Below are 16225 nucleotides of genomic sequence, written 5' to 3'. Positions count from 1 at the left end.
TTTGAATGAGTTATAATCTAAGCGTACTTATAAAAATAAAAGGGGTGTCCTAGTTTTGTTTGTAATATAGATCACATCAATGTAATAGCTAGTATGGCACTCCTCAGAAGAGGGGATACACGTGGTATTAGTGCACCAGTCATTATATCCATATCTACCCTTTCCCACCCCGTGAAGGTAATTAGAGCGATGATTGGTCTCGATTCTTATTTCATGCTGCTACCCGTCCCTTTCTATTAGTCCCGGAGGAATTTTAGGACTCCTATTCCTATAAGAAGGAGGTTCCAGGTAGACCTTCAGGTTTAAAGGTAAAAATGCTAAAGCGACAGACAAAACATATAAGACCGCAATTAAAGGGGAAACATATAAGTAGATAGAAGACTCAGTTATACCTCCGCAAATAATGCACATAGATAGCACGACTTATAAACAGTTAAAGTCTGAATTTAAAATCCTAAGTAGGGTGTTTAAGTTAGAACTAGATTCATTATATAACTGAGAAAAGAAGTCTGAATCAAGCATGTCTGCTGGTTGTAGCAGTTGATAATTAAACAAAGGCAGTTCCCATTTTATTAAAGTTATTACCTAAGGCTTGCCTAGGCGCAAAACAAGGCAGTAGTTGTTCCAAATAATTAAGACAGTTTGGAGATTTTTTTATTACCTAAAACATGTTGTTCTAGGTGTTCAGTATATAGAATTATTGCGAGTTGATTGTAAAAACTGAGTAAAATTGTTTTATTCCTTTTTGTGCATTCATAGTTAGCCTAAGCGTGCTTAAGCAAATATAAATGAAATTCTAAAGACATGATATCTAATGTACAGAGATGCAGATTGATGCAGAATCTAAGCAGGATTTCTATATGCACAAATATTGCAGCGTTTAAACATGATTTTCAGAATACGCAGAAATGATATGTTTGTTAGTGTTGTTTAGCCTAAAACATGATCTCTAAGTGTGCATGGTAGTAGGAACATGATTTCATAAACTCCGGTTATTAACATAATTAACGCAGGATTTTATAAGTGATATGATAGTGAAATGGACATGCTGAAAACAATAAGCGTAAGTCCTAGGGAATATGATCTCTAATGCATGAAATGAGTCCTAAGCATGGTTTCTATTGCGCAAGTACGAATATAAACCTAATAATATGTTTTCAACCCATTTTGACAGCTAGAGCATGCATAGTCACCCCTTCCCTTTCTACTATCCATCCCTGGAGTTGTTTACAAATTATTACAGACTGAATGATTGAATTACATAAGAAATGAAAAAATAAGAAGTTACAACCATAGGGAGCCTGATTCTGACTTTCTCTCTGAGGTATGTAATAAACCACTTCAATGCCAATGTTGTTCCAAAAAACCTTTCTCATGTTTGGGTATGTCAGAGTTCCCTAAGGATCTCAAAGGATCCCGGGCAGTGCCCACACCCATATTGCATATAAAAGAGTAAGTGCAGTGTGGAAGGGCCGGCTCTTATGTGTCCAAGTTCATAGGGAGCTCAAGGGCCCCAACGCAAGGCTCACATAAGAGGGGCAACACCTAGTATTCTAAGAGTATATGTGAGAGTTCTTGACATAGTTTGAAAAAGAGTTTGTGTAAAAAACTGGATTGTCAAATCCATTTTTTTAAAGCAAAAGATGATTGAAAGCAGTGATAGTAGTAAACAAAAATCAAACCCCCTTAAGGTGGGATCACACACAGAATCAGTAGCCCCAGAGGGGGGTGCATTAATCTAAAGGGTAAGGGGAAACATAGACACTTGTCTGTAAGCATATGACCCCATCAGGGGTCTGGTTTCGACATGCACAACAATAGTTGATACTGGCATAATCAAATACCAGCCAAAAGAACATAAACACATGGAAGGGATAGGGGTTTGGGATTCATAAGATAGCAAGTACACAATAAGTTATTGACAAAGTATGCCTTAAATACACGCAGGGGAGTGTATTAATCTAAAGGGGAAGAGAAAACATTACAGCATGCTGGTAATGCAACTTAATAGAACCACAAACAAAAGTAGACCAAAATTGAAAGAAGCTGAAACAAATAAGGAAACATGTTGTTTTGGAGCTTTAAAATTAAACTAGGACATACTAGTCAAAGAAGCAAAATGTAGAAAAGAAAAGCGAGTAGAATCCCACAATCTAGCCTTGGCTTTCAGCCGGCTAGACAAGCATTAGCACAAGTAGCAAAGAAAGAAGAGACAGTTTGAGTGTTTAAGTGTGTGTTCTGAACTAAATTGTTCGTGTCTTTGGAGAATAGAGGGTAGGGTATTTATAGTTTTGAGAACGAGTAGAAAATAATGTAACAAGTGATGTTTTAACACAAACATGGAAATAATCACAATTAGAATCAATTAATACAAGTATTTTCCTTTAATCAAGGAATTATTGTTCAAAAGGATACTGACAGGAATAATTAAGGAAAGAAAACCAATTTGAGAAAGATTGATTTCTACCCATATAGAGGATATAAAAAGTATAGAGTAAATAATTGAGTCTAAGTACAAGATATACTTATTTGGGGAAAGGATTCAGCAGGGGTACAACATCACAACAAATAAAGGAAAGGAATCAATAAACTCAAACAAACGGATAGAATTAGGGGTTTATAAGAAAACCTTTGCAATCAGTCGTAACTTGAGGAAATCAAGATCAATCAAGAAAGAATCATGATTCTGCACTTTTCCATATAAATAGAGAAGAATGAACAAGAGTATCAGACATGCAAGGACAACCATATTGATAAAAGAAGCAACACAAACATACAATAGTAGCAGGAGTAGGCTAGGACTCAGTAGTAAAAGGACCTACTCGAAGCATGGTAGTTAACAAAGTCAAGTAGTCACATAGAACCAGAGTGAAAACCAAACCAACAGGTAAGAAGGTCAGAAACAAGTAAAGAACCCTTTAAACCCACAGTAATGAGTGAGGAAAATCTTTTAAGAAATTAGGGTTTTAACAATAGTTGAGTTTAAAATGGTAAGAACTCTGGATCAGTCAACAAATAGGAAGATCCAAAAGCAAAGAACTTAATCGAAACAAGTATACTTACAAACAAACAAAGACAGCTTCAGAACCCGGATAAAACTAAAAATACCTAGGGTTTTAAAACGATGAACCAGGTATTAGAAAAACATGAACAAATCGTTTAAACATAGTAAAATCATAAAACAACACTGAGAATTGGAGAAGTGATCTTGTAAAGGAGGTTGAGAAACCCTAATGGTTGAAGACGAAGAGTCATTTTTGAAAAAATCGGAAAACCTTTAAGGAAAGAACTTGAGAGGTTCATAACATACACAGACCTAAGACAGATCCGAAAGAAAATCGGAAAGCCTTTGAAGTTAGGGTTTCGGAGAACCCAGAAAGGTGAGAAAGACTTCGAAAAGTTACTGATCTAGCCGGAAAAGACAAGGATCTGACTCGAACAGCCATGGATGGTGGGAAAGAGGCCATGGATAGGAGTTGAGCAAGGACTAGACAAGATATCTTCGAGATCAATCCATGAAATCACACAAGCAGACCACCAGGGGACGTAGGAGACAAGTACACGTCTCAAACAGCCATGGAAGTCCATGGATTGGGTGGGGGTTGAAGGGAATTAGGGTGGATTTGGGTGCGGCGGCTAGAGTTTGAGTGAAGTTGTACAGAGAATTGGGGAGGAAGGGGATTCAAGGGCGGCGGGTTGGTGAGAATGATTTAGGTTAGGGTAGTCGTATGGGTTAAAAAAAGTAAGGTTGAACGGTGGACGTTGATCTGAATGATCAACGACCAAGATTAAATGGGGTAGGTAGGGATTCGGGTTTGGGTAGGGTTCAAAATGGTTAGGGTCGAGTTAAAATTAAAATTGGGCTGGGGGAATTAGGGTCCAATTTGGGCTAGAATTGAAATACAAAAGGGGTTGTTTTTTAAATAGCCAGTTTTCCCCTTTTTAATTTATGAAAATAGTAAATAATTTCTGAAAACTAAATTGAAAGGGCTAAAATGATTTATAAAACATAATTAACAATTTAAAGATACTATACCCAATTTTATGAATATAAAACATAATTAAACCTTAAAAGGGCTAATATTGCAATTATGTGCAATTTAGCTTTAAAAATAATAAATGAAATTGTAAAAATTACTTTAATCATACTTTGGCATAAATATAAAAATCCAATAGATAAATTCTCAAAAATAATAATTTTGGAAATAATTATTGGGATTTAATGGATAAATGGGGAGAAAATAAATTAATTTAAACCTTTAAAAATTATGAAAAAATAATAAAACACTTGGACATGCTTATATACACATATACATGCTATTTTGAAGTAATTTTGCATATTGAAAATATATAGGGAAAAATTGGGTATCAACAGCTGCCCCTCTTTACCCGCGAAGGATGAAAGAGTTGTCGGGTAAAGATATGATGGCCAATTTTGACCGAGCGAAATGGGTTGAAGAGGTTTAGGCCGCACCCTAGCTTATGAGCTGCCTACATATCCTTGGGTTTATAGGAATTAGGCCGTACGTAGTTCAGGATTGACCTGTGGAGTATTGCCGATGAATATATTTCAAGTACGGACGCAACGTTTAGGGCCGGGGAGTGAGAGGATTACAGGAATGGTTAGGTTTGATATGGTTGCGGGAACTAAAGTAGGATGCTCTTGCTGGGAGGGTCGTTGCTCATTTTTCTACCTGCAATTAGAAACAATACAAACGCATGTTGTGTATAAATTTAAACATGATGCAAATTCTCGTCGGACCATGAATGTTGTCTTTGGACGATGAGGATGACGCCTTTAGATCATGATGTCCTGGGCCATGAAACATGTGATAGGGGATTTGCAGGCCATGAAATGATGCTCTCGGACTATGAGGATGGTGCCTCCGAACCATAATGCCTTTGAATAATGATATGCGAAAGATTGAAAGAGATCATCAGGCCATGACATGGTGTTCTCGGGCTATGAAAATGGTGCCTCCGAACTATGACGCCTTTGGATGAGTTGGCAATATTTCAGCCCATGAAAGATGCAGTAGCATGATGCGGACAAGACAGAGCTTAGTCTTGCAAATTGAAGGGCAGAGCTTAGCCCGTAAGAAAAGCGAAATAAATAGTGCTTGAGGTGGTGCTTAATTTAGAAGAAACCTGGAGGCAAAGCTTAGCCTCGGAAGGCAGAATGATAGCTTTATGCAAAGATGCAAATATAGAGAGAGGTAGAGCTTAACCTCGGAAGGCAGAATAATAGCCTTATGCAAGAATGCAGATGGAGAAATCGTTTAGTCTCGGAAGGCAGAATGGTAGCCTTATGCATTGCGAATGCAGATGGAGACAACTTTTAGTCTCGGAAGGCAGAATGGTAGCCTTATGCAAATTGGAAGGCAGAATGGTAGCCTTATGCAAATTGGAAGGCAGAATGGTAGCCTTATGCAATGTGAATGCAGATGGAGGTAGATATTAACCTCGGAAGGCAGAATAGTAGCCTTATGCAAAATTGGAAGGCAGAATGGTAGCCTTATGCAAATTGGAAGGCAGAACGTTAGCCTTATGCAATGCGAATGCAGATGGAGACAGCGTTTAGTCTCGGAAGGCAGAATAGTAGCTTTATGCAAGAAAATAGAATAACGAATGATAGTAGAGGTTTCTTAGCTGATAGTAGATTGCGGCATTGTGATTACTGGGAGCATTGTGACTACGGATCATTACTTGTATATGCTGATAGCAAATGTTTGGCAAGTGCAACGGTTTAGAGAGTCGTACTCTTGAACGTTTGTTCCATGGGCGCACAGTATGTTTAATGATTTCGTAATCCTAGTGCCTGCATCCAAAGAAAAATCGTGAGTTTTGTAAGGGGAAGGGTTAGTTTGTATTCCTGCTGGCTTTGCTTGACTTGTTCGGCTTTGATCTAGTGATATCGTCTATATCATTGGGGTAGTGTTGCTAAACAAAGCGGTTTCAATAATAAACATGCATGATTTTGTAAAGATATGACATAAGTGTATAATTAAAATAATTTTTAGATGAACCGACGTTGCGATGTATTTCAAGACATTGCGACCTCTCTTACTAACGGAATTTTGAGGGTCCTCCTCAAAATTTTGCCCCAGTTTGATGGGTTGACGTTTCTGACTATTGCTCATGCGGCGATCAGCTGAAGTTACTTCGGAATTTTGAGGGTCCTCCTCAAAATTCTGCCCCAGTTTCCAATTGCGGGGGAAATGAAATTTTTATTGAATTGTGACCAACCCATAGGGCTGCCTACATATCCCCTCTTAAACGGAAATCAGGTCAGGCGTAGTTCAATTTAGATCATATAAGGGAAGCATAAAGATTACACATAGTAACACTTGACTGCATTTGAATTAATCGGCTTTGGTCAGACTTCTCCGTCCATTTCTGCAAGTATGAGGGCTCCTCCTGTCAGAACCCGGTGAACCATGTATGGACCCTGCCAGTTAGGAGAGAACTTCCCTTTGACTTCGTCTTGATGAGGAAAAATTTTCTTTAACACCAGCTGCCCTAGTATGAACTGTCTTGGTTACAATTTCTAATTGAAAGCTTTGGACATTATGATCTGATAGAGTTGACCATGGAAAACTGCATTCATTCTCTTTCCGTCTATAAGGGCTAACTGCTCATAACAACTCTTTACCCATTCTACGTCGTCGAGCTCAACTTCCTGCATGATCCTTAGGGAAAGAATTTCTACCTCAGCGGGAATGACAACCTTTGTACCGTAAACCAGCATATAGGGGGTTGCCCCGGTTGATGTGTGAACTGTGGTGCAATACCCTAATAGAGCAAATGATAAATTCTCATGCCACTATTTATGCTTCTCTATCATTTTCCTCAATATTTTCTTGATATTCTTATTGGCGGCTTTTACGGCTCCATTCATTTGAGGCTTGTAGGCTGTGGAATTCTTGTGTCTGATCTTGAAAGTTTCACACATAGCTTTAATCAAGTCGCTGTTGAGGTTGGAGCCATTATCAGTAATGATTGACTCTAGAATTTCGAATCGACAAACAGTGCGGTCGCGGACAAAGTCTACCACGACTTTCTTAGTCACTGTTTTGTAAGATGCAGCTTCGACCCATTTAGTGAAATAGTCGATGGCTACTAAGATAAACCTGTGTCCTTTGGAAGCGACAGGCTCAATTAGTCCAATAACATCCATTCCCCAAGCGGCGAACGGCCATGAGAAACTTGTTGCGTTGAGCTTGTTTGGAGGTACCTTTATCATGTTTGCATGTATCTGACAGCGGTGGCATCTTCGAACATACTGGATGCAGTCCGTTTCCATAGTCATCCAAAAATAACCAGCCCAGAGTATCTTTTTTGCTAAGACAAAACCATTCATATGTGGACCGCATGTCCCAGCATGAATTTCCTCTAGTAGCCTGGATGCTTCCTTCGCATGAACACATTTTAATAGTCCCAAATTGGTAGTCCTCCTATAAGGATTACTCCGCTGTGAAAAACTTTATTGGACAATCTCCAAAGTGTGCATTTCTGAGTAGGATTTGCAAGCTTTGGGTACTCTTCTTTTGGCAAATATTCCTTGATATCATGAAACCAAGGCTTTCTCTCTGCTTCTTCTTCAACATGGGCACTGTAAGCTGGCTGATCATGGATCTTCACTGGAATCAATGAAATTCTTGTCTGGATGTTGTATCATAGATGACAGGGTAGCTAATGCATCGGCGAACGCATTCTAGACTCTGTGAACATGCTGGAATTCCGTCTTCATGAACCTCTTTCTCAATTTCTGTACATGATGCAGATACGAGAGTATCTTGGAGTTCTTGGTTGCCCATTCTTCTCGCACTTGATGCATAAGTAGGTCTAAATCTACAATCACTAGCAACTCTTGAACGTGCATGCCAATGGCCATTTTGAGTCCTAAGATGCAGGCTTCATACTCGGTCATATTGTTGGTGCACGGGAACTTGAGTTTGGAAGACACCGGATAATGCTGACTGATTTCTGATACTACGACTGCTCCTATGCCAACTCCTTTTAAGTTTTCCACTCCATCGAAGAACATTCTCCAACCATCATAGGATTCTGCGATGTCTTCTCCTATGAATGATACCTCTTCATCAGAAAAAGACATTTTTAAGGGTTCGTGTTCTCCATCCATGGCCAGTGCTTGTCCCTTGACCGCTTTCTGAGTTACGTAGATAATATCAAACTCACTCAACAATATTTGCCACTTGGCCAACTTGCCGGTGGGCCTAGGCTTCTGAAAGATATACTTTAAAGGAACCATTCTCGATATAAGATATGTATAGGCGCAGAAGTAATGTCTCAACTTCTAAGCTACCCAAGTCAGCTTCTGAGCTACCCAAGTCAAAGCACAACAGGTGCATTCTAATAGAGAATACCAGGCCTCGTATGGGGTGAACTTCTTACTGAGATAATAAATGGCTTGCTCCTTCCTCCCTGTTTCATCATGCTGCCCCAGAACACAGCCGAAAGCTCCATCAAACACTGCAAGGTAGAGTAATAAGGGTCTACCTGGCTCGGGCGGGACTAAGACTGGCGGTGTTGACAGGTATTCCTTGATTTTGTCGAAGGCCTTTTGGCAGTCATTGGTCCATTTTTTAGCGGCATCCTTCTTCAACATCTTAAAGATTGGCTCACAGATAACTGTAGATTGTGCTACGAATCGGCTGATGTAGTTAAGCCTTCCCAAGAAACTCATCACATCTTTCTTGTTCTTTGGTAGTGGTAGTTCCTAAATGGATTTGACTTTCGATGGGTCCAGTTCTATTCCCCAACGACTCACAATAAAACCAAGCAATTTCCCAGCAAGAACCTCAAATGCACACTTTGCAAGGTTTAGTTTCAGGTTGTACCTTCGTAATATATTGAAGAACTTCCTCAGATCTCCCGTGTGATTAGTAGCCTTCTTGGATTTGATAATGACATCGTTCACATATACCTCTATCTCTTTGTGTATCATATAATGGAAAATAGTAGTCATGGTCCTCATGTAGGTAGCCCCTGCATTCTTCAGGCGAAACGACATCATCTTGTAACAGTACATTCCCCACGACATAATGAAAGCTATTTTCTCAGCATCATCTTCATCTATCTTGATCTGATGATAACCAGTGAATCAATCTACAAATGACTGCAACTCATTCTTGGCGAAATTGTCAATCAAGATGTGTATGTTCGGTAAAGGGAAGTCATATTTTGGACTAGCCCGGTTGAGATCCCGATAATCGACGCAGACTCTGACCTTCCCATCCTTCTTTGGCATTGGCAAAATGTTGGCTAACCATGTCGGGTATTCTACTACCCTGAGAACCTTAGCTTTGACCTGCTTGGTGACTTATTCCTTGATTTTCAAACTCATATTAGGCTTGAACTTTCTGAGATTTTGCTTTATCGGTAGACACATTGGATCGATTGGCAGTTTGTGAGCCACAATAGATGTACTCAGACCAGTCATGTCATCATACGACCAGGCGAATATGTCCTCATATTCGTTTAGAAATTTGTGTATTCTTTCTTTTCTGATGGCGATAGGTGAATGCTGATTCGTGTTTGCTTGACATTTTCTATATCTCCCAGGTTGACAATTTCGGTTTCGTCCAGGTTGGACTTAGGCCTGTTCTCAAAGTTCTTAACTTCTTTGACAATCTCGTCAGGTATGTCATCTTCCTCTGAATCAATATCCGTTCGTTGTGTTGTCTCATCGCATGTCACAGTCATTGCTTCATCAAGATAAGTAATAGTAATGTTGTATTGGTAAAGTAAAGAAAGAAAACGATAGCAATAAATATTAATTCATAAGAAAAATCAAAATCGTTTTGATAAGTGGAATAATTATTTTGAACATTGCAGATTTTATTGCGGGAATTGAAAATGCGAAAAGAAAATAATTTACTAAAAACAATGAATAATTATTGTTTTAGCCTTGCTACCCCGAGGCACGTCGGGCTTTGGTTGTCCTGATGGTCCAATTCTTGAGATATGCCCCTCTGCTCACAGCCTGTATGGAAGGGCCTTTCTCCCCCTCCTCCTCGAGAACAACACAACAGTCCATATCAGTGTCTTCTAGGAACAAGTTTTTTACCGCTCCAAGTGCTTCTTCTTCAAAAGACCCATAAACAATGTCAGCCTGTTGGAAAGTCTGCTCCAGATACGGTATTGGCTGCTCTAGTGGATAGTAAGGACCGCATCATGGTGGAGACCAATTGTTGAATTCTTCCCAGGTGTAATCGTATCCCAAACTAAAGGTAGTGCCACATTTCTTCAGTTTTATGGGCTTAGCAATTCCTTGGAGGTTCTTGTTGAGCCCTTTGATAGGTTCGTACCCATTCCAATTCAGTTTACTCTCGATTTTTCTATCCCTCTATTTGTCTTTGTTGATAGCATTGACCCTCTCAATGTGGTGGTAAGTATCCCCACCTAGTTTCCTTCTTCCCTACTCCAACTAGTTTGTCACAATAGGTCCTCAAATGGACTCTTGGATCACCCGTACCATCAAACATCTCGAACTTATGAGGTTTGTACCTTTCGAGAAGTTCCACATCAGGCTGTATGCAAAGATCCTCATAATTCAGCCCCTCGATTCCTTTGCTTCCCTTAACACCTTGAATCCGGCCGGTCAATTTCTTAAGTTCCTCGGCCAAGTTCCTAATAAGCAGATCCTTTTCATCAAACTCAGGTATGCATAAGATAGGTTGGGTGGAGTGTGGCATGGTCTCTACGTAGATAGGAGTGTTATTGTGGCCTGGTATATGGGTGTGGAGATGGTCGTTTGTAGAGTGCTGAGGTTCTAGGATGAGTAGCAGAGTGTTGTTTGGGGTATGGTAGGTGTTACACTGATTCTTTGGTGGAGCCGCGTGACGATGAGGCGCGAGATGATTCTGTTGTTTTGGAATATTTTGAGGAGGTGTAGGGTTTTGAGTGTTGGGGAAGTTCATATCTGGGGTGCTGAGGGAAAATGACAGGCTTGCCAGATTCCGAACCTGATCGAGCTCTTCTTGGAATTTTAGCTGTTTCTGTTCAAGTTGTGACACATTCTCATTAGGAACCCGAATACCATGGCCATCATTGGCCTCAACCCGTTCAGTTGGGTTCTCCTTCCTGACGTTGTTCAAATCTTTCATCTTGCCTTTATTCTTATTCTTAACAGGACTAAGAGAATGAGTGGGTGGAGGGCCCCTGGATCTCATGGAATAAGATGATGATGCCAGAGTGCACGAACTAACCTTTGGGGAGGGGAATAATAAAAATAAAAACAAAAGGTAATCAAGTTAGTGAGGATTATAAAAAGTATTGTAATATTTAAACACATAGTGCGTGAATATAAATCGTGTCCTAATTTGGGAACCTCTTTGTTCCCAAGGTAGGCCTAGGGATAAATTGATTTGGAGAACTTATAATGGTAAATGCCTCATTTTATTGATAAAAACAGATGAATCCCAAAACGACACTAAATAAGCAAGAAATAAAAGTCACTAATGGCCATTGGCCTTATTACATTTATAAAGCAAAAAATATAAACTCCTATCTACTTGGTCCCAGAAGGACCTTCCTTAGGTTGAATGCTCTCGTCGATTAAATCCTCTAGTTTGCGTAGGTTCACCAGTAAAAATGCCTTTGCCAAATGTTCTCCTTCATTTCCCTCGGCATTCTAGCAATCAGTGACTCTCTTTCTTACCTTTCCTTCCAATTCCAACAAGCTATATTCCAGATACTCCAACTTTTTGCCGGATTTGGTGGACCTCTCTTTCCATTCGTTAAATTGGTCATTTGATGGAAGACTTCTCCACCAGTCTAGTAAGAGTGAGGGTGTGCTAACCATATCGAAGTTGGGGACCTCGTGCCTCATTTTCTGCAAAAACAAACAAGGTTAGGTCCTTACCCTCACCAGACTCGACTATTTAATATCAACAATTAGCATGAAGCATTTAGTTCTCCAAATAAATGCACAGAACTTGATGATGTCCGTTTGTGTTTAGGGAAACCTAGTGGACTTTTGGACAAGGCTATTTTAAAGGATCATTATGTGGACAACATAATTGACCCGGCTAGGTTTGACCATGATGCATGCACAATCTAAACAGAGTAAGGTTTCTATGGGGTTTTAGACTGGTACCCTTGAGCGGACAACTCAAGAGGGAAGGCACGGAACTGTCGATTGCACCGCTGATCGACTAGTTTTACCGCAAATACGCCTTTCTGAATTTAGAGGGTAATGATATAGGAAGAGCTCAACCACTCATTAAAGCGTTGCTATAGTATTTGTTTGGCACGAGTGGAGTATGATGTTGAGCATGATTATGCAATAATTAAAAGCATATTGACATGTATTTGCACGTTAAGAAAGCGATAAATACAATAGTTTTATAATTTAAAGCAGCAGTAAAGGAAGGAAACAAGAAAGATACGTCAGTTTTGCTTTTGAAAAAGAAATTAAATGCTTAAAGAAATTTAAACAAGTAATTGCACATAGGGAGGTACAAATTCACAAGAACAATCTGAAATGGTAAAAGCATAAAAATCCCCGGTAGAGTCACCATATTGTCGCTCCCTCTATTTTCCCTTTCGCAGAGAGGAGTCCGGGTTTTGACATTCATGGTGTGTGATGACTCATTTTATTTTGGGAATTAGGTGTTTGAAGATTCGCCACCTAACGGTTTTGAAGATGCGTTAGGGCACCTATAAGGTTCAACTACAGCTATGTTTGATAACCAGAGATAGGGTAAGGGCTTGAAATTTTCCTAAGGGGAAGGTGTTAGGCACCCCTCAGTATCCACTAGTGTGGTTCACAGCCAGACGGTGTTTTTGTGAATTTGTGAAATTAGCAAATAAACAAGTAAGGCTCAAATAAGAGGGGATTTATGTTTAAATGCACAAGTGTTTGGAAATAATTATTGAAAGGCTAGATTTTGAAAGAGTTATAATCTAAGCGTACTTATAAAAATAAAAGGGGTGTCCTAGGTTTGTTTCTAATATGGATCACATCAATGCAATACCCGGTATGACACTCCTCATAAGAGAGGATAGACGTGGTATTAGCGCACCAGTCATCATATCCATATCTACCCTTTCCCACCCCTTGAAGGTAATTAGAGCGATGATTGGTCTCGACACTTATTGCATGATGCTACACGTCCCTTCCTATCAGTCCCGGAAAAATTTTAGGACTCCTATTTCTATAAGAAAGAGGTTCTAGGCATACCCTCAGGTTTAAAGGTAAAAATTCTAAAGCGACATATAAAACATATAAGACCGCAATAAAAGGGGAAACATATAAGCAGATAGAAGGCCCAGTTATACCTACGCAAACAACGCACATAGACAACACGACTTATACATAGTTAAGGTATGAATTTAAAATCCTAAGCAGGGTGTTTAAGTCAGAACCAGATTCATTATATAACTCAAAGAAGAAGTCTGAATCAGGTCTGCCTACTAGTTGTAGCAGTTGATAATTAAACAAAGGCAATTTCCGTTTTATTCAGGTTATTACCTAAGGCTTGCCTAGGCATAAAACAAGGCAGTAGTTGTTCCGAATCATTAAGACAGTTTGGAGATTATTTTTATTACCTAAAACATGTTGTTCTAGGTGTTCAGTACATAGAATTATTGTCAGTTGATTGTAAAAACTGAGTAAAATTATTTTATCCCTTTTTGTGCATTCATAGTTAGCCTAAGTGTGCTTAAGAGAATATAAATGTAATCCTAAAGACATGGTATCTAATGTATAGAGATGCAGTATGATGCAGAATCTAAGCAGGATTTCTATATGCATGAATATTGCAGCGTTTAAACATGATTTCCAGAATATGCAGAAATGATATGTTTGTTAGTGTTGTTTAGCCTAAAACAGGATCTCTAAGTGTGCATGGCAGTAGGAACATGATCGCAGAAACTCCGGTTATTAACATAATTAATGTAAGATTTTATAAGTGATATGATAATGAAATGGACATGCCGAAAACAGTAAGCGTAAGTCCTAGGGAATATGATCTCTAATGCATGAAATGAGTCCTAAGCATGGTTTCTATTGCGCAAGTAGGAATATAAACCTAATAATATGTTTTCTACCCATTTTGATAGATAGAGCATGCATAGTCACCCCTTCCCTTTCCACTATCCATCCCCAGAGTTGTTTACAAATTATTACAGACCGAATGATTGAATTACATAAGAAATGCAAAAATAAGAAGTTACAACTATAGGGAGCATGATTCTTACTTCCTCTCTAAGTTATGTAATAAACCACTTCAATGCCAATTTTGTTCCAAAAAACCTTTCTCATGTCTGGGTATGTCAGAGTTCCCTAAGGATCTCAAGGGATCTCGGGCAGTGCTCACACCCAGATTGCATAACCAAGAGTAAGTGCAGTGTGGAAGGGCCAGCTCTTATGTGTCTAAGTTCATAGGGAGCTCAACGGTCCCAAGGCAAGGCTCACACAAGAGGGGAAGAACCTAGTATTCTAAGAGTATATGTGAGAGTGCTTGACATAGTTTGAAAAAGAGTTTGTGTGAAAAACTTGACTGTCAAATCCATTTTTTTTAAAAGCAAAAGATGATTGAAAGGAGTGGTAGTAGTAAACAAAACTCAAACCCCCTTATGGTAGGATCACACACAGAATGTGTAGCCCCACAGGGGGGTGCATTAATCTAAAGTGGAAGCAAAAACATAAACACTTGTCTGTAAGCACATGACCCCAGCAGGGGTCTAGTTTAGACATGCACAACAATAGCTGATACTGGCATAATCACAAACCAGCCAAAAGAACATAAACACATGGAAGAGATAGGGTTTGGGATTCATAAGATAGCAAGTACACAATAAGTGATTGACAAAGTATGCCTTAAATAAACACAGGGGAGTGTATTAATCTAAAGGGGAAGGGGAAACATTACAGCATGCTGGTAATGTAACTTAACAAAACCACAAACAGAAGTAGACCAAAATTGAAAGAAGCTGAAACAAATAAGGAAGCATGTTGTTTTTGGAGCTTTAAAATTAAACTAGGACATACCAGTCAAAGAAGCAACATACAGAAAAGTAAAGCGAGTAGAATCCCACAGTCTAGCCTTGGCTTTCAGCCAGCTAGACAAGCAGTAGCACAAGTAGCAGAGAAAGAAGAGAGAATTTGAGTATTTAAATGTGTGTTCTGAACTAAATTGTTCGTGTCTTTAGAGAAGAGAGGGTAGGGTATTTATATTTTTGAAAACAAGTTGAAAATAAGGTAACAAGTAAAGTTTTAACATAAACATGGAAATAATCACAATCAGAATCAATTAATACAAGTATTTCCCTTTAATTAAGGAATTACTGTTCAAACGTGTACTAACAGAAATAATTAAGGAAAGAAAACTAATTTGAGAAAGATTGATTCCTGACCATATAGGGGATATTAAAAATATAGAGTAAATAATTGAGTCTAAGTATAAAATATACTTAATTGGGGAAAGGATTCAGCAGGGGTACAACATCACAGCAAATAAAGGAAAGGAATCAATCAACTCAAACAAACGGATAGAATTAGGGGTTTATAAGAAAACCTTTGCAATCAGTCGTAACTTGAGGAAATCAAGATCAATCAAGAAAGAATCATGATTCTGCACTTTGCTACATAAATAAAGAAGAATGAACAAGAGTATCAGACATGCAAGGACAACCATATTGATAAAAGAAGCAACACAAACATACAATAGTAGCAGGAGTAGGCTAGGACTCAGTAGTAAAAGGACCTACTCGAAGCATGGTAGTTAACAAAGTCAAGTAGTCACATAGAACCAGAGTGAAAAACCAAACCAACAGGTAAGAAGGTCAGAAACAAGTAAAGAACCCTTTAAACTCACAGTAATGAGTGAGGAAATTTTTTTAAGAAATTAGGGTTTTAACAATAGTCGATTTTAAAATGGTAAGAACTCTGGATCAGTCAACAAATAGAAGGATCCAAACATAAAGAATGTCACGACCCAAATAGAATGGGCCGAGATGAGCACCCGGTGCCTTACTCAACCGAGTACCAACGTAACATATCATTCTTATCATACTATCATGGGTAAATGAGCTATAAAACTCATCATGAGATAACAATAATGAAACATAAGGGAATACTCTACATATGACGACCCAACATGATATGCAAACTTATACATGTGACATACAAGCCAATAAGGTCGACATGACCATTTGTAAACTCAAAACATAAGCCGACAAGGCCATACAAGTATCC

The 16225-nt window shown here is 38.9% G+C and overlaps 2 protein-coding genes across 2 annotated transcripts; both read right to left on the bottom strand.

Moving 5' to 3' along the window:
* Nucleotides 1–6547: 6547 nt before the first annotated feature.
* LOC138872865 (uncharacterized) lies at nt 6548–7243 on the bottom strand. Its single transcript, XM_070151286.1, has 2 exons — nt 6949–7243; nt 6548–6792 (listed from the first exon to the last, which is right to left on the bottom strand). Exons 1-2 carry the CDS (start codon nt 7241–7243, stop codon nt 6548–6550), a joined length of 540 nt encoding a protein of 179 aa, XP_070007387.1.
* A 185-nt stretch (nt 7244–7428) lies between these two features.
* Nucleotides 7429–8272, bottom strand: LOC138872864 (uncharacterized). The gene is made up of 2 exons (XM_070151285.1): nt 7775–8272; nt 7429–7662 (listed from the first exon to the last, which is right to left on the bottom strand). Exons 1-2 carry the CDS (start codon nt 8270–8272, stop codon nt 7429–7431), a joined length of 732 nt encoding a protein of 243 aa, XP_070007386.1.
* Between the last annotated feature and the right edge of the window lie 7953 nt (nt 8273–16225).

The sequence above is a fragment of the Nicotiana sylvestris genome, chromosome 7 (genome assembly GCF_000393655.2).
Source record: "Nicotiana sylvestris chromosome 7, ASM39365v2, whole genome shotgun sequence".
Lineage (NCBI taxonomy): Eukaryota > Viridiplantae > Streptophyta > Magnoliopsida > Solanales > Solanaceae > Nicotiana > Nicotiana sylvestris.
The sequence above is the reverse complement of the archived record's forward strand: the minus strand, read 5'-3'. Positions and strand labels throughout refer to the sequence as shown.

Coding starts and splice junctions, on each gene's coding strand:
- LOC138872865 (XM_070151286.1), bottom strand. CDS start 7,243: ATGATAAAGGTACCTCCAAACAAGCTCAACGCAACAAGTTTCTCATGG. Junction 6,793..6,948: donor CGACTTGATTAAAGCTATGT/GTGAAACTTTCA, acceptor TTGCTCTATTAG/GGTATTGCACCACAGTTCAC.
- LOC138872864 (XM_070151285.1), bottom strand. CDS start 8,272: ATGGTTCCTTTAAAGTATATCTTTCAGAAGCCTAGGCCCACCGGCAAG. Junction 7,663..7,774: donor TACTCTCGTATCTGCATCAT/GTACAGAAATTG, acceptor TACAACATCCAG/ACAAGAATTTCATTGATTCC.